Source organism: Stegodyphus dumicola, chromosome 6 (genome assembly GCF_044657685.1).
Source record: "Stegodyphus dumicola isolate Sdum_Otavi_A_Nest chromosome 6, ASM4465768v1".
In the NCBI taxonomy this organism is placed as follows: Eukaryota; Metazoa; Arthropoda; class Arachnida; order Araneae; family Eresidae; genus Stegodyphus; species Stegodyphus dumicola.
This window is the reverse complement of record NC_140773.1, coordinates 39,506,939-39,526,447: the sequence shown is the minus strand read 5'-3', so window position 1 is coordinate 39,526,447 and position 19,509 is coordinate 39,506,939. Positions and strand designations below refer to the sequence as shown.

General features: G+C 31.2%; 1 protein-coding gene across 8 annotated transcripts in view; it reads left to right on the top strand.

The window, feature by feature from the left end:
• The window catches only part of LOC118205380 (inositol polyphosphate-5-phosphatase A-like), a 117,857-nt gene that overhangs the window by 58,660 nt on the left and 39,688 nt on the right, over nt 1-19,509 (top strand). For all 8 annotated transcript variants that reach the window (XM_085818234.1, XM_085818240.1, XM_085818238.1 and 5 more), the window contains one exon: nt 15,532-15,635. In XM_085818234.1, the coding sequence (XP_085674360.1) occupies nt 15,532-15,635 (104 nt within the window). The remainder of the gene's footprint in view (nt 1-15,531; nt 15,636-19,509) is intronic.

Here is a 19,509-nt window from a genome sequence, read left to right as displayed (position 1 = left end):
AGATTAAAGGTGCTATACAAAATGCTGTTTAGTGGAACTGACTTGCAATGATGTGTAGCAGGTGTTGGCAACCTTTTTTTGGCTGTGGGTTAAAATCAACCACAATGTGTGTATTAAGATGTTTTGGGCCAGTGGTGTTTTCATTTTAAAACCATCAGTTTGGGTGAATTATAAGTTTGTTTGAGAAAATAATTCTAATATGCTTTAAACTTTAAACGTAAAAATTTAAATTACAATTTTACGTATAAAAACAAACGTAAGTGAATTTTATTTATAACATTTTAATAACAAAAGCATCTGAATTTTTGGTGTTTAAGCTCTGCCTGTTCTTACTTAAAATAAATTTTGTGTGTGAAAATATTTGCTTGCATTTATAAGTTGAACAAAATGCCGATTTTTTTCGCTACTGAAGTCATTCTTGGACTACTGAACATCTCAGAGTGCATGAGGAGAATTGAGCTAACAGTATTAATGTTCTCAGATGTCAAAGAATTATAGAACAGCACTGCCAAACTTATCAATTTCTTCTTGAAATTATACTACAATTTAAATTTAAAAATAAAAATGTGTGTTCTTGACTGGAACTTTGTAATCAAACAAAAATGTTATTGTTATTTAGTTTCAATTAATGTTTTTATATATTCTTCAAGTGTTTGTTTCATATTTGCCTTTTACCTTAGTTCTGAAACTGAAGTGGGTTGCTCTGTGACCTGTGGGTCATAGAATGCTCAGACCTGGTGTATAAAATTGTCATCCTTTTTCCATGAAAGTGCCTGCTGTCACAAGGGCCAATTTGAAAGTTTTGCCATATGGTCATTATAATCCTGGTTTTTGGTATCTGTGTTTAGTATCTTTGTCTCCTTTTGTCATTCAACTGATTGTCTGCTTCATTTTAGTGTGCTTGCCCCCCCAAAAAAAACACCATATACGAGGGATAATATGCAAGTTAGATAAAAAAGTGCAGCCTTAACTTTTAGTCTCAGCAGTGATGCAGTTCTTTCTGAAGAAGTACAGAATTGCCTCAATGAAGGCAATGATGCCTAGATGCATGAGGAGTTATAGTTTTGGTGCTTTTTGGACTTTTCATTGCTATAATTTAAAAAAAAAAAACAGTCTTGGTTAGCTTTGAACCATTTTTCTGAATAAGTATTAGATGAGAAATTTTACATATTCTGGATGTTTCAGAAGTAAAATATTTAGAAGAAATGTGGGAATACAATTTTTTTTTTTTTTTTTTTTTTTTTTTTTTTGCTAAAAGTTGGAGAATAGAAAAACTAAAATAATTTAAATGGATTGAATTTCTTTGTTCCCTTTTGTTTTGGGGAGGGTTAGCACTCATTACCTTTTTTTCCTACAGCTTAGAAACCAGCAGAATATAGCTAACACCATGAAATATGTTCTAGAAGACTCGGCATGATTGGTGGAAAAATAAATTACAATAAATAAATAAAAATATAAAATATATCATAAGGGCAAAAATTTTAATGCTTCAGTTTAAAGCATTTTTATAATGAGTTAAGCCATCATGTAATTCCTTTTTTATAGCAATGTTTTTAATTACATAAAGCAATGAAACGGTGCTTGAAAATTTTTCATCATTAATATATTTTCAAAAAACTTAATTTTATGGAATGCCTTTGTGTGTTCCTTATGGTTCCTTGAATATCATGATCTTCCTTTACGGCCATAAAGACTGTTCATCATTTAATACAGCTTTCATGAGTCACACATGTAGCTTGAAAGGTGAAGGTAGAAAATTATAGAGGATTTATTTTCAGCATATAAAATTTCTGAGTTGAATGAATTGTGTGCTTTTAAAAGATATAGAGTGTTCCAAGCTTGTGGCATCATTCTGGATGCTGCTATGTAAAGAATATTCTTAACATCAGCATTCAGTATGTTTAGTGACTATAAGAATGTGATCAAAGTTCATTTCTTAACTATATTTATGTAATATAAAATGAGCTGAAAACTTACCTCATCTGAGAAATCTTGTGAAGAGACCTTGCTTTGATTACAAAAATTAATCTTTATTTATGTATGTTATATTACTCACTTGAGGAATGAACATTGGACATTTTTATTGGTTGTCACTCTAGCATCATGTATTTCATAGAACTTGTTATGTAATAATAATGTAACAGGCAGATGCAGACATTCTTTTAATATATTTTGTTAATCGAAAGTGGGAAAACTAACTGACTGGATTCTTGTGTCTCTAGGATTAGAATTATTTGATAGTTAAGCAGAGCAGGTAAATATGATTTTCAGCAAAACAATGTACCTTGTCAGAGATGTCCACATGACCACACACTTTGTTTAAATGTTTATAATATATTTAAATAAAAATTAAATTACTTCAGTGCTATTCTGCTTTGATGTCAGTTTTGGTGAGATTATCCACATTTAATATTTTGTTCTCTCTAAGTTTCTTGCTAAAGCATCTGTAATTGCATACTGATAAGTAATGAAATGTTATAGTGTTTTTACTTTTATTAAAAGCATTTTCATAACAAATCTTTGGTTCTTACTCTGCATTAATTTAATCCCTCTAGTTTCTTTTGATCAAATAGCTGGCAAACATATTTCAAGGGGACTATGAATTACTAAACTCTTGGTGTATTGGGGTAATACTGTGGAACATGCTGTGGATCATTTAATCTGAGGCAAAAACACAGGAAAATAGAATTACCCATATTATAATACAAGTAACAGAAAAATACTAAGCAGTTTATCTGTATTTTCACCTAATCAATCTTCAGTTTTTTTTTTTTTTTTTTTTTTTTTTTTTTTTTTTTTTTTTTTGACTGTGTAAAATTAAATCATCATTAAATTAAATTAGTAATGGATCACACTTAAAAACAAAAAGAATAATGTATGAACAACACTTGTTTTTCAGTTGAAGTCGTTATGTACCAAATTTTGGCTGTGCACTTGATTTATTTCTATAAATGAGCAATTTTAACTAATAGTGTTCATATGTTCCACAGTACCTACAATTACTTTATATATTTTGCATTAAAAACCATTCCCAAAAACTATGATGTCATAAGCCATCACTCTTGTTATCACTCTTGAGATTTAGTACTTCGTAATTTTTAATGTAGATATTTTGAGTTTTTATGTATTTTTGCCTTCTCGCAAAGTGAGAACTGAATTAATTAAATGAGAAATACTCAATCGTCTGTGAAAAACTGTTTCTGTTTTGTTTTGTTTGCTTAATTTCTTTTATACATAGTTCTAGCTTTATTATAGTATTTGAATAGAACATGTAGCAACAATTAGATAATTCTTTAAATGATATACATTTTGTGCATTCTGAGTTATAATGTGAATGAAATATAATACTGTTAAGTAAACCTAGCACCAGAGTGTCGCTATGGTAAACAAAGTGAATTTTAAAGAATGCATTTATTCTATTGTGGTTTATGCGCTGTCGGCGAAGTAGGTTTAATTCAATCTAATAAGTTTAAATAAAATGCAAGAAAAAATGCGTGTAATTTAATATTCCGTACCAGGAAGTCATGTGGTGTACACATCAGATTTTTTTATTGGTATGTCAAGGGGTTCAGACGTTTATTTTATTTGTATGTCAAGAGGTAAATGTAATAATTTAATATACGAATAAGAATTATTTATTTAAAAATGGTTTGTTTTATTGTGATTTAACCTTTTTAAGTGAGTGAAATTTAATGAGAGTATTAGAGGACTTGCATTTATGTCCAAATCCTGTGATTTCAAATGAGTTAGGAAATTGTACTTGTATTTTTAAATTTCTCTGATTTTAAAAAAGTTTAGATTTTACAATATTAATTTCACACTATTATGAGATCTGAATATACTGTAGCCATTTTATTTGGAAATAAGACGTCTGTCAGAAAAGAATTACTTTTAATTCTTAATGAACATTTACATTTCTAATAATTTCATTATAGCTTATTTCTTTTTCATTTAAATATTAGAGAAAAATATCTGTGCTCTGAGCTTGTCATTTCACCCTTACAATATACCGTATTTCTTCATGTATTCCCCCCTCTCCTATTTTATCTCCTAGCCTTTTAGGACCTGATTTTGAAGATTTAAAAAATATTTGCATGATTTCCTTTCCTTGCTGCATTCAAAGAATAAGCTTCCCTAAAATTTAAAATGGATTCTTCCACATGGTGATTGTTTTCATTTATGCAAACCCTTGGAAACTACTTGTGAAGGTCACACTGAACCTTTCCCTTAAATTTTTAATCCATTGTTCCCACCAAGCCAGTTTTCACCAGACAAGCCGATTTTTAGATTTGTGATCTGAATTAATTGTCAGTTTGTCCGGTTTTTATAAAAATTATGATTAAATAAAGTAAATTTGCAAAAATATTTTTGAGTATTTTGTTGGAACAGATAATGAATATAACTTGACCTTTATCTAAACTGATCTAAAGGTTTCGAGTGACAAAATGTGAAATTTTTAATTTCTAACCTGAAAATATTTATTGTAAAGTGAATGTTAGTTTCACTTTATAAGTTTTTAATTTCTGTTTTAATTATTCAGTCATTCAACCAGTTCTGAATATACATATATATTATAGTATATATGGTAAATGCATAAATTAAAGAAAATAAACAGTTAAAGAGATAAAATTCACAATTTTTGCCTTGTTGCTGTCTAAACCTTTTGTTTAACTTAGACAATTATAGTTTCTTTACTATTGAATTTTATAGTAAAGCAAAAGCAGACAGAGCAGTTTATTAATTTTAACATAATTAATTAGTTCAATATTTTTAATAAATAATTATAAATAATAAATGTAATAATAGAAATATTTACTTTCTATTCACCATAAATTTGGAAAAAAATAGGTTAATTTTTTAAATTAAATATTTCATTTAAAAATATGCTGGTCAGAAGTTTTAAAAAGGTAGCAACACTGTATTGAACTTCGTGCCAGACCAATACAAGAACCAACTAGCCACAGTTTAGCAAACATGAGCGGTCAGTCAATCTAGTTTGAGTCAGCTGCACATTCAGCTTCTCTAATTATTTATGGATGATTTGAGGCCTAAGGAGTAGTAGAGAAAACAATAAGAATGTATGAGATTAAAGTTATAGATAAGTTAAAATGAAGATATCTTATTAGGTACTGTAATGCTGCTATGTATTCTTCTTGGAATGTAGGTTTCCTTTTAAAGAAATAATAATATTTACATGTTGCTTATTTATGACTACTCTTTTTCATTTCTTAATTTCTTAGCTGTAGCTGCATCGTTTGGAAATTAAATTATTCACATTATTTCCCCCCCTTTTTTTTTTCTCTTCTCTCTCTTTTTTTTTTTTTTTTTTTTCTGTTAGTAAAAGAAAAAGGGGAAAATATGTGAGGAAACATAGTGTGTTAGTTTTATTATGTGATGTTTCATAATTTAGTTTTGTCAAATAGAGCATTTGAGTGCAAAATTTAAAAAATGATTGTTTTGAAGGTCTTCTGAATTTTACAACAATTTCAGTTGTAAATGTTATGATGTTTGGAACTGAAATTTAATTTTAATTTTCTTTCAGTATTTATGCCTGTGCAAAATTTAAAAACTGATTGTTTTGAAGGTCTTCGGAATTTTACAATAATTTCAGTTGTAAATTTTATAAAATTTAGAACTGAAATATAATTTTAGTTTTCTTACAGTATTTATGCCTGTGTCATTCTTTTTTTGTTAGGAGATTTCAAACATAAGTATTCATTTAAATTTTTTCTAAAGCCTGCTCTTACATTTTATGAGAAATATTTTGAACATTAAACTCTAGTAGAATTGCTTTTCTTAAGTGAATCTTTGACCTGCTGTGTAAAGGATAAGCCAAGCATGAGGAACATCCAAGTCCAAATTTAATTTAATGTAGGTATTTAAGCCTCAAGTTGTAATGTAGTATGTACAGAAAAACTGCATCTTTTAAAGTTATTTTTACACTCTTAAATGAGAGAAAAAGATTATTAATAAAAAATTACAAATAACTACACAGCTCACAAACACCCTCTTAATAAGGCTTTCCCTAAATTGAATCTGTTTGTTGATTTCAATATTATATTCTGCGTAGGCACATTTTGATTAATGACACTACCAGAATTACTGGAATTAAAATTTTAAACTTATAGGAAATCTCTCCCCTCTTTAGGCTCTTTTTCGCTATCATATTTTCTATTTTTAGAGCCAGAAGAAGCTTTACAAGGGCTTTTTTCAAAAGCATGTGTGTATTCTTCCACTGATGTAAACATGCTCATTTTGTGAAATGTAAACAAATGAGCTGTGAACAGCAAAATGGCACTGAAAACATGCATAAAGGAATTTTTGACATATGTCACGTTTTAGAGTGTCATAAATTTGTATGCTAAATAAATTCAAAATTAATAACAACAGTGGAGTATGTAACCAAAATATGGATTTATATGAAGCAAAAAAGTATTCAGCATGGTGTTCAGTCCTGTGGTTGCTCTTCATTTCCTGCACACTTGTCCTCAAGGGGTTAAAGAAGCATTGTACTGCAGTTTCTGTCTTTCTTTATTTATTTAATTAGTGAAAAGGTAAATTGCTACTTTTTATTTTTATGCACATATTGCTTTAAATATTTTTACAATATTCTTTTATTCTAAAGTGCTTAACATGGTGATCTCTTGAAAGTGGAATCTGATTTAATGTTATAATGGTAGAAAACCTTTTCTTTATGATAAAGCTCATGGTTATGATGTGACTGATTCAAGTCTCACTCTAGACATTGGCTCTTTCTCTATTAAGGTACAGAAAGTCACTATTAAAAAAAAGGCATTAATGCACTATAAGTTGCAGGGCAAATGAAGAAACTTTTAATAAAATCGTAACAGCAGACACCTAATGTTTAATGATTGGTTACTTCAAAAAGTCCATATGATTATCCAAATTTGCTGTTGTAGAACATTTAACATGTGTTATCATAATTGGTGGTAGTAGTCTTTAAGTTCAGTTCTAAGTGGTTCAGAATATTACACAGGAGAGTAGACTATTTCTGAAGGAGTGTTCAATTACATGTTATGAGCAACAATCATGCTTGTATTTATTAAACTCTGTGGTTATCTATGTTGCTGTGATATGCTATTACAGGATTCGTACAGTCCTTAAAAGTCCTTAATTTTTTTGGAATCAATTTTTGGTCCTTAAAAGTCCTTAATTTTGGCCCAAATCAGTAGAAGGTCCTTAATTTTAATCATCTGAAATTTCTGTGTTGTTTTTACGACTGCCATTTTGAGTGTGAATTAGCATTTTGGAGAAATATTTTTTTGCGATTCACTGATGGTTTTTTTTTTTTTTTTTTTTTTTTGAATGGGTTTATGGGTTGTAATTTGTTTGTATTTCTAATATTTACTCGAGTTTCATGGGATACTCGAGTTTCTAAGCAAGAAGTGAAACATCAGCATTTCGAATTTCATTTTTGGTAATAAAGAGCTCTTAAACAATTTTCGCTTTTGGGGATGTGAATTCTTTTATTAAGCAGTTCTAAATTTGTCGACTTGTCAACATTTTGGCAATTTTAACGTCAGTTTATATAGAAAATTTTTAATTCTGAAATCTGGGAATTTTTCGACGATTTTTTTTTTAAACATTGTAACATTGATAAATTTCATTAAAATAATGGTAATATATTGAAATTATATTTTAAAAATAACATTAAAATAAACAATTTTTATTTTTCGCTGTTATATTATAAAGTTTCATTTTGGCAACTTATTATACAATATTTTAAATCTGAAAAATAAACAAGGTATAATGCTATAAAGCACATTTTACAAAACAGCTCTTAGCAAATGCAAAGTTAGCTGTGTAATTAATTAAAAAGTCTCCTTTTTAATTTTTCATAGTAAGCGTTTTTCCGATGTAATTCTCTCAGAATATTCAAAATTCTCAGAATATGCGTCAGTTTTCTTTATAAAATTAATTTTATACTTTTATCCCCCCTTTTTTTCCCCCAAAATATTTCTGGCTCTTTGCTGTTACAAAATTGGTTGGGATAATTTTTCTTTAGTATTTTTGACATTGCAGTTTGGAAAATTTAGAAGGATTTGAAGGCAAGATTTATAGACCCTCGATTCTAGATGATTCGAGAAATATGTGACAAAGTGAAAAATGTCTCCATGGTATAAACGCGTAATGGATGTATTTTACAGAAAGTTTGCGATTAATTTCTTACTTTTTGGAGAACGTCTGGAAGAACAATGAAGGCATAATATTTGAATGTTTTACTCCTGCTACTAGAATCTTTTTCTTAACATGTTTATCTTCCCTTTATTTTCTCTACTTTTCACTAGACACAAGCATGGAAAATATCAAAAATGCTTCTAATCTTATCACTTGGAAAGAAAGGAAAGATTATAGAAAGGGATTTTTTAATTAATAAAGAAATAAAAAACTTACAATTTAAAAGGTCCATCTAATATGTCTTAGTGCATCATACACAGAGCTGGCACTAGAAATTTTCCCATCTGATTCAATCTCTGTGGATCCTAAATTCAACTGCATAGTACCTTTCTAAATTCTGCTTCCAATGCCTGCTCTAAATTATAAAAGTTTTGCTATTTCTAGATTTTGTTGTTTGGTGTGTCACTAAATTCTAAAAATTCTGCCACACCATCTCTGTAACCGGTCTTTACCATATATATTTCATATTTCTTCTGAATTTCGTATTACTAAAGAAATTAAATTAGTCACTTTTTTCTATACATTCTAAATGCATTTAGTGTTTTTTGGAAAAACAGACATCTTTAATTAAATCCAAAAATTCTAAAATGAAAAGGAAACATGCTGAAGAAAGAAACTGACTACATAAAGAAAATTATTCTTCAAAGATATGTGCAGTTATTATGTAAATTACCCAATTATTTATAATTTCAACCTTTACTATAATTTTCCATTTCTGTTTCCTCATATGATAGGGTTACTGAACCAGATTAAATTAAATTGTACAATCTTTGACCACTAGTCCACATTTTTAGTTTGAATTTGTGTTTAATTACGTCACCGTGAGCTGTAATAGATTTTGTTAGCACATCATTTATGCATGCATTTATGTTTTAAGTTCTTTTTAAATAAGAGGCTTATTTAAACCTTTGTCTGATATTGTAGTTACTTTCAGACTTAGTGATAATTTGCTTGACATCTGTCTGGAGGGTTTTGGACTGTTTAGCTTTTACCAGATCAAGTAAACCCTCATAGGTACATTGTGGAGTGGTTGACAAGTTAGGAGATAAAGCATGCAGAAACTAGTGAGAGCATTGGTTTGCATATTAGCAAACTAGCCAAAATGTTTGAGAAGGCTTCAAATTAAAATGACGGATAAATATTTTGTTGAGTGTTGTTGTTACAAACATACATGTTTTGTAGCTTTTAATGTGTAATTTTTCTAATATTATTTAAGAATCAGTGTCATAAATTACATGTATTTTAAACTGTGAAATTTTATTAGATTTTGATTTTAATAGGGCTTTTTTAACAAATATTGTTGGAAAAAAAATTTAATAGTGGCCATGTAAATGCATAGTGACTAAGGTTACCTATTTACCTAATTTAATTATTTATAACTAACTGCTTGCCCTTAAAAATTATCTCCATGTATTAAAGCGAGTTATTGCCTTTCATTAATCACTTGCGCTAAAAAGACGTACCACGCACGTCAAGATGCTTTTGTCTCAAACCATGCCTAAAAATGAAAATAACGTGGTGCACACGTCGCCTAACAACGAGATTGTTTATTTCTCGAGTTACAGTTCTGGATTGTACTCACAGACGCGGAGCTGCGTAAATGAGACACTTTACCGCTTGTTATATTGTAGCGCATGGCACCGCAACCGTGAAGTTTAGTCGTAGCGCCAGTGGTTAATATTCACTGTGGTCACAAGATAAAACACAAAAATGTAGAAATTCAAGTAAAACTTATTCTTTGCATCTAGTGAGACTTAAAATAATACAACTTATCAACTTTGGTGCTTGAATGGCTTATTGGAACCTGAAAGTATATTAACTGGGTTACAACCCCGTGGAATTCTGCACAAAGCTATGACACTAACTGCATCAAACAGAGCTTGACTAACTTTCAACACTTGCTAACCGTGCCTACATCAGGCCTTTCAAGTTTGTTCTAATCAGCAGGTCTCTCTCTAGACAAGCAGCAGCAGTGATAATATTCAGTCTTTTGTTATGAATCATGCTGATTATGATCTTACTTCTCATTTTAACCTCTGCCGTTTGACATAAAATCTACCTGTTATTAAACCTCTACACCAGCAGTTCTCAACCTTTTGACTAACGTGTACCATCTAAACAAAAATTGAAACCCTTTAGTACCATTACTACAAAGTACTACCACCATCAATCTTGAACAAAGCGCAGATCACATAAATTTACGAGTGTTAAGAGAAAAAACTCAATCAGGATGTTGGGATTTTAACTTTTGAAAAAAATAGTTTAAAATACTTTGCTTCTTTGTGTACCACCTATTTTTTTCTTGCATACCACCAGTGGTACACGTACCACTGGTTGGGAACCTCTGCTCTAGACTGATCAAATATGTGACAAAATGAGACATAAAAAAAAAATCAACATAAAGCTAACTATTAGTAAAACGTAAATGTCACTTATCTTCTTTCAAATATGTCCAACCTCTTACTTAATATTTATAAAAAACTTAATATTTATTTGTTTACCTTGTTAAAAATTTCTTTCAATGTAAGTTGTTTAAGTTGCTTTGTTCTTTGTGCTTATACTTTCTCTTTAATTCTGTAGACAGACATAATCTCTTGTTTAGTTACATTGTGGATGTCCTGTAACTGCTGTTTCGAGAATTCTGACTAACTTGTCAATCAAAATTTTCTCATTTTCAGTAACTTCTCTGTAACTTTCTTCACAAACAGTAGTGGTATTTTCTGGATCTAGAACCATGCTACAGATTTCGCCATTCATTAATTGATTGATGATTGAGAAGCATTGTCATCACAATGAAAACCTTCTTTTATATTATCTTCATTTATTATTGCATATCCACATTTCTCTACAAAATCCGTTAATTGGAAAATTTCACCTTTGTTTTGTGATATCTGAAAACCTTTAAAATTAGCAGCTATCATCATCAAATTTAGCTATCCTACACCATACATATTTGGCTATGCATCATGGGCTTGGCGATTAACGACAAGTTGTTCCGTTAAATTTTATGTTGTTTCTAATGCGCACTGAGACAATTAAGCCTGAATTGTATTAGTTTAGTTATTTATTATACTTTTGCCCATTTCTTGCACATGTGTAAGGCTTATCAGAGTTCTGAATAAATAAATTCCCACATATACTTAAGCCTTATTGAGGGCCGGCACTAGATATCTTACTGCCTGATGCAGTCTCTGTGGGTCCTAAATTCTGCGACTCGATGCAACCATATGGGCGCTGGTTCTGGGTTTATATGAATAACAAATCGTTTGTTCTTAATTCAAATAGCCCTAAATGTAATCTTTGGATCTATGAGTATCATCAACAAAATCTATGTTTAGCGTATGGAAAGAAATTGTTGGTAAATTTTTCCTCGTCAACATTTTTAGCACATTTAACTTAAATCTGTAATCATTGACAAGCATAATGTCAACATAAAAGGTTACCATACTCCTTTATTATTCAATTACTAACATAAAAAAATTGTTTAGGCATCGCTACGTGAGTCATTACTCAAGTTGTCATGTTTTGATAAACATGCAGTGATGAAAGGAAAGTACAATAAATAATGATTTGCAAAGTTGACATCAGATCAATGATGGATCTATATGGAATTTTTCCATTTGAGATGTGTGCCTAGCAGATAGGCAGCAACAGAGACAAATTACTGGTCATACAAATTTACACTAAAATGATTCTTTCTTCAATAACAAGGTATTTTATGTAGTGTTGAAGTGAAATTAAGAATTGGGACTCTCCAGATGTTTTATTATGCGCAGAGGGAGAAATCAAATATGCATGTGTAAAGCCTACGAGTAAAAATGTTTTGGAGGTTTTTGATGTCCGAATTTTAGATCATTCCAGATAATGGACATCCAGATTTTGGATTTTGTACTGTATTTATTTGTTTACTTTATTAAACATTTCTTTCATTGTAAATTGTTTGAGTTGCTTCGTTATTTGTGCTTATACTTTCTCTTCAGTTCTATAGACGGACATAATTGTTCAGTTACAAAGTTTTGCTGTTCAAGTACTGTAGTTGGTATGTCAAGAATTCCGACTAACTTGTCGCCCACCAGCAGCCGAGCGGTAACGTTCCTGAACACTGGTAGTTCAGTCCGAGGTTCAAATCCCGCGATAGGCCTGGCTGCATTGGTGTTTTCGGGGTTTTCCCCATGTTTAACTATCATACGAGCCAGTTTCTCTTAGAAAGTCCTCCACGAAGGCATCCCTCCCCTTAGGCAGATAGCCCTAGTGTGCTTTGCCATAATTAAATACACCACATCACCACCGACTAACTTGTCAATCGAAATTTTTTCAGTTTCAATAACTTCTGTGTTCTTTCTTCACTATTGGTAGTGGTATTTTCTGGATTTAGAATCATACTACAAATTTCGCTGTCCGTTAATTGATTGATGATTGGAGCATTGTTATTGCAATGAAAAACTTCTGTTATATCATCTTTGTTTATTACCACTTCTCCACATTTCATTTAAAAATCCATTACTTGGAAAATTTAACCTTTGGTTTAAGATATCTGAAAGCCTTCACATTTGCGGCTGTCATCTTCATCATCCTTAACATGAAATGTTGGCCATAAATTATGCCAAGCAGTTTTTAAAGTATCTGAAGAGACCCAAGATCGTGTGATGCTCCAGAAAGTAGATTTTACGCTAAAATATTTCAGAAATTCTTGAATAGTCTTGCCATTGTTCAAGAAGTGTAACAAGGATTGAAAAAATTCTAATTTATATTTGCATTTTCAGCATGCACACTATTCTGATAATATCCATAGGCTGAATGATGGACGTACAATTTGGAGGAAAAAATAATACGGTTACTTTGTCTTTTGCTAAAATTTTGAGTGGCATATGAGCCAAAGAGTTGTCTACAATCAGAACAATTTTTACGTCAGGCCTCCGTAAACCAACCGAATTCTTCCAAGCCTTGGGTATGAAATAATTTTCAAACCAACCATTCATTAACACTTTTGTCACCCATGTTCTTTTATTTGCATGATATATGATGGGAAACATTTTACTCCTTTAAATTCTTGATGTCCTGTATTTTTTCCAATTACGAAAAGTTTACACTTGTGCGTTCCTGCAGCATCTGCACATGCAAAAATTGTTAATCTCGCTTTGAAATCTTCGACACGAGTTGGAGTCTTTTCTGTAAAGGTGTCCAAGGTAATTTACGGTACATATTGCTCTAAAAGACCAGTTTCATCTGTGTTGCAAATTTGTTCTGGAGATAACTTTTAACTAATGAGTTCAATGAATTCATCTGCAAATAGTTCATCATAATTGTTTCACCTGAAATTCTTAATTGCCTTATACTATGGCGATTTTTAAATTTAGTTAACCAACCTGTCGAATATGTTTAGTTTGTAAGTTCATTTCTTAGTCAAATAATTTAGTTTGAGCCATTAGCATTTTATCCGTCAATGGCATGCCTCGCTGTGACACCGTCTGACCCATTCAGTCATCACTTTGCCATAATCTTCACTTTTTGCATAACGAATAATTTTTCTGTTATGCGAGTTTGTTATATTATGTTTGTGGGTGTTGGAATCCACAAAAAATTCAAAAAGTTTCTTTTTCTGTTATCTTATGTCATATACAGTTGGCTTTCAAATGCCATACTCCTCGCATAATTTTGAGACAGGTATACCTTTATCCATTTTTTGCAGCAATTCCATTTTTTGTTTATTGGACTTCGAAGTAGGTTTTCGCTTTTTAGATCCTGTTGCAACTCCAGAATAAGTAACTCTTTTCGACATAATTGAAAGTTGAAACTTTAATTTTTTATAAAATTGCTGTAATAAAAATAGCCTGCAAAAAAAATAATAAGCTGGATCAAACTAGAAGGTTAAGGAACTGCACAAGCTGCTACATGAATTGAAATTCCTTGGAATCGAAATCATTTTAGCCTAATTTAATAGCGTCCGCCATACACTATTGGCTATGTATTATGAGATTGATGATGAAAGACAAGTTGTTCCGCTTAATTTTGTCTTGCCTCTATAGCACACTGAGGCAGTTAAGCCATAATTATTAGTTATTTATTATACTCATGTCTATTTATTACACATGTTTAAGACTTATCGGAGTCCTGAACAAATAATTCCCGCAGATACTTGAGGCTTATCAAGGGCCAGCACTAGATATCTTATCGCCTGGTGCAGTCTCCATGGGTCCTAAAGTCTCCTACCATGCACTTCCCCCCAAGTTCTAAATTTTTGCCACCCCTAAATTTTGGATCCCAGAGCTTTCTTTAAATTCCAGATATCCTTTTATCCCTTAATTTTGTTGCTCGGTGCTTCTCTAAATTCCAACAATCTTTTCTTCCATATATTCTGCCTCCAGGTGCGACCATACAATCTCGGGTGCCGGCTCTGAGTTTATGTGTTAAACAATTAGCACTACATGTAATCTTTTGACCTATGAGCATCATTAACAAAATCTATTTTTAGCATATGGAAAGACATTTTTGTTAAATTTTTCCTTGTCAACATTTAGCGCATCTGTAATCATCGCCAAGCGTAAATGTCAACATGAAAGGTTTCCATACTCCTTGTTATTCAGTTACTAATATAAAAATATTGTTTAGGCATCGTTGAATGAGTCATTACTCATGTTGTCATGTCTTGATAAACATACGGTTATGAAAGTAAAATATAATAAATAATAATTTGCCAGGTTGGCATCAGAGATATAAAAGTTTTAAAATCAACAATGTTTTTACGTAGAATGTTTCTGTTTGAGATGTATGCCAAGTAGATACACATATACGGAACCAAATTATTGATTACACAAATTTATGCTAAAATGATTGTTTCTTCAATAGCAAGGTATTTAGTGCCGAAATGAAATTGAGAATCGGGACTCTCTACATGTTTTATTATGGGGAAAACAATCAAATGTGCATGTATGAAGCATAAAAAAAATTCGTAAAGAATAAATTTTGTTGGTGGCTTTGAGGTCCAGAGTTTAGATTATTCCGTATATTGGAGACTTTGTACTGTGTTTAATCTGAAGACTACAATTTATATTTTGCCTCTTATGAGGTGCAGAACATGAGTTAACAATTTTACTCAAATGGCTGGGGCCCAAACAATTTAAGAATTACTAATCTGGAATACTGGTATTACTGAAAATGATATGTTGTATATAATTTTATGCATAAAATAAAAAGATCTTTAAAAAGTGCTCTGCTTTTATGATTTGTTACATGTGTATTTTTATTGTAATAAATCACACTTATGTTCACCATTTGTATGCACAGTATATTTTAAATAAAATAATTTAAATCATGATATTTTTACTTGTCTAGGCCACAAGTACTTACCTTTGACAGGGAAAGAAGTTTATATTGGAAGTATTGAGCATTTTGGAATGAAAGAAAAATCAAAATTTCCCACAGAGATATTTCCTGAGGTAACATTAATTCGTTAGTTTCTGCTTTTCTGCTTTTTTCATGGGGGAAACACTGAGTCACATGCCAAGAATTTTTTTTTTTCCAAAATTTTGAAATAATTACTGTGATATATATATAATAGGCAGTGTAATGTAGAAAGTGCTGTGATACATCTAAAGGACACCTGCTTAAAAATTTATCTTTCTCATTTTTCTGCAGCGGGGCCCACCAGCGGCCAAGCGGTAAAGTCGCTGAACACTGGAAGTTCGGTCGGAGGTTCGAATCCCGCTAACGGGCTGCCTGCGTGGACGTTTTCGTGGTTTTCCCCATGTGTAATGTGTATACGAGTCACTTTTCCTTAGAAAGTCCTCCACGGACGCATCCCTCCTCTTAGCCAGATAGGCCTAGTGTGCTTTGCCATAATTAAATACGCCACACACCACCATTTTTCTGCATTGCTTCAATTTTTTAATTATCATATTTAATGATTGAAAGCAATGCTGATATTTTCAAGATTTATGTTGCATTTACTCCTTCCCATGCCATTTACCTCGACAAAACTTGGGCTCAAGTGTTATGGGTCAATGTTTGGTAAACAAGCCAGACTGATGCTTGAGAACAATCACAATACAAGCCGAAGCATAAATGCCTGTATTATACTCACTTTTGTGCGATACTGGTGGCGTGGAAGTAAACTTTAATCCTTCATAGATATTATAAATATATTTTGTAATAAATAACAGTTTCAAAATTATATTTCATAAATAAATAATACTTCAAGTAAGTAAACTTTAGTAGAAGTAAACTTTAATTCTTCTGCCTTTTGCAGATATTATAAATATATTATTTTTTTAATATATAATTTTAATAAAAATTATATCATTTATAGAGTCAAAAGTCGTTAATTCGGACACCCATAATCGGGAATGATCTATAATCCGGACCACAAAGCTACAAACTTTCTGCTCATGCGTCGTATTGACGCATGCGCGTAAGACCTTTACGGCTGCGAATATACCTGTGCGCATGCGCAAAATATGTTTACGAATGCACTTTTAATGTATAACGGACGGTATAAGCTAAGCTAAAATGATCTAATTCAGTTATTGTTGCAGATTGCATTGTTCCTTAATCTTCGAATTGGATTCGGCTTATTATTTTTTGCAGACTGTTAGAGCAATTTTATAAAAGTAAGCTTGAACTTTCGATTATGTCAAATAGAATTTCTGATATATATTTACTAATATGTAAAGGATCTACAAAGCGAAAGTATGTTTCAAAGTCTATTAAACAAAAAGTGGAATTGCTGCAAAAAATGGATAAAGGCATATCCTTTGTTTATCTAAACTTTAACGTTTGTTTATCTAAACTTTGTTTATCTTTAACGCCGCGGCGCGCAATGAATTGGAAGTTGATCTGTCAGCACTATCCTTATCTTCAGGGCAGATGTTTTTATTTTATTTGGCTTATAATTCCTTATTAAATGTAGTATTTCATCTCGATGTACTCCATCTTTGATATGATTTAAATCAAATTCCTCGTCATTATAATTCGCTTCCGATAGCGAAGAAAGTGACAGAGGTTATTGAAAACGAAAAAATTGCTATTGAGAAGTTAGTCGGTATTCTCGACACAGCAATTATAGGACTTGAACAGCGGAACTTTCTAACTGAAGAAGAAATTATGTCTGTTTATAGAATTAAACAGAATGTATTATCACATAAAAAACGAAGCAACTTAAACAACTTACATTGAAAGAAATGTTTAATAAAGTAAACAAATAAATATTAAGCTTTTTTTTTTTTGTAAATTTTGATACCCTTTAGATCATAATTGTTCTTTATTTCATAATTGTTCTTTATTACGGTTTCATATTTTTAATTTTATAATTTCTGCATGCCATCTGACCAGATTTAAACTGATGATCTATAATCCGGAATCGCCGAAGTCCCGACGAGTCCAGATTAACGACTTTTGACTGTATAATAAAAAATTGTGACTAACTCATGTAGTGTACTGATAGGAACTAACATTGGGTTACAACCATGAAATTACGATGTTAATGCTCACTAGCCCAGCTTTCTTTTCACAAGCCTGAATCGTGATGTTTATGTGTGGCTCTGCTTTCTGTTCTCGAGCCTGTCTCATGATGTTTATGTTTGGGACAAAATCTGAATCATGAGTAGTCAGATTTGTTAAAGCACGTGAAGCGGTTAAATAAATATTCTTTTTTTTTTTTTTTTTTTTTTTTTTTTTTTGTAGTTAACGTAGTAAATCAAGATATAAAACCTCCCATTTAACCATATATTATATATTTTATGGTCAGGTATTTTTAAAACTCAGTTATTAATAATAACAAACCACTTCAAATTAATAATTTATGAGAGTTTATCACATGAATCGTTTGTTATTAATAATTACCATCAATGAAGGGAAGTGTAACAATTTTCAGTGGGTTCCTTTTGAGATTTGCCATTATGCATGAGTGTGATTTTCCTGCATCAACACCTAACGAAATTGCAAATGTATAATAGTGGTGGTGAACACTCATGTTTGTTTTTGCCTGTTGGCCACAACTGAATAAAATCTACTGTAGGCACTTACATTTTTCAAAACACTCACATGTACTTTACATTCAGCATTCACAAATGTTCTGTGTTCTGCTGTGTCTCAATTTGGTACTACTTTCGTCAGTTGCTAGCATACACATAAATGTTTCCAAATTTTGACAAATTTTACTCTCTTTGTAAGCACAGTGGATGATGATTTAGATTTCAGAGGGCACATTTTGATGATGGTTTTGATATGCTAAAATCGAAAAAAGAAAAAATTCTCAGTTAGAAAGTTTCCCCCCCCCCTAGAGAGAGAAGGAAAATGAAGAGAAGACTTCTGGCAAATAACCAGAAGATTATCATTGACTATCAAGGTATGATATTGTGAAGAATTGGTTGTGTTAAAAAAACATATTGCTGCAGCTAAAAATAAAAAAGACCTAATTATACTTTATGCTTTTCTGGAGGCCATGGAGGGTGCAATAGAATGATAAAAATGCTTAAGACAAAATATAAGCAGATTGTGATTAAAATTGATATATTTAAATCTTTGTGAATTTTGTCAAAAGAAACAATTCGTTCCAAGATAAAACTTTTTTGTTTGTTTATTTTGTTAAAAGCATTAAATTGAATCCAAGGTGTCAAATTGATCTTACTGATTTACAGTCGGAAGCGAATAGAGACATTAAGTTTATAACGGTTTAACGAGACCATGTAATGAAAATTGTTCAGTAAAGGGCATTAAAAGCAAATTAAGTTACCTATCATCTGCTGGATGTGTTCACGTTATGGAGAGCTAAGACTGGCAATGGTAAATAATTTGCTAATAAAAATATTGAAACAAGATATTGAAGAGGTGTTACTTGCTGATTTGGAAACAAACATACAAAGTGGTCAGAAGGCATAAAGTTTATTCAATTTGTGAGAAATGGTGCACATTGCTTAGAAAGAGATCACAGCACGTATGAAGCTATATTTAGCTGTAAAGCTAAAGCATGTTTAAGAACCTACTTGCCAGTTAATAGGAATTGAAGATGAAGAATACCTGGCATTATTAAGAGTCTAAGGCTGATATCCATCCTCAGAAAGTAATCTCAGTCGAGGATAAAGATACTGGTGCAATGAATATGGAAGTTGAACTGGGTGATTTGAATGAAGACTTGGAGGTAGTGACTGTTGCAGATGTAATGAAAAACAGAAATAAGAGTGTTGGGTAATAGAAAAGGAGCAACATAATTCTGAAGTTGAAAAGAGAAAGAATTGATGAAGTCTCAGAAATTATTCAAGAAACTTAGCGCTGTGCTAAACTGTCACCAAATAAGCAAGAAGAAAACATGTTAGC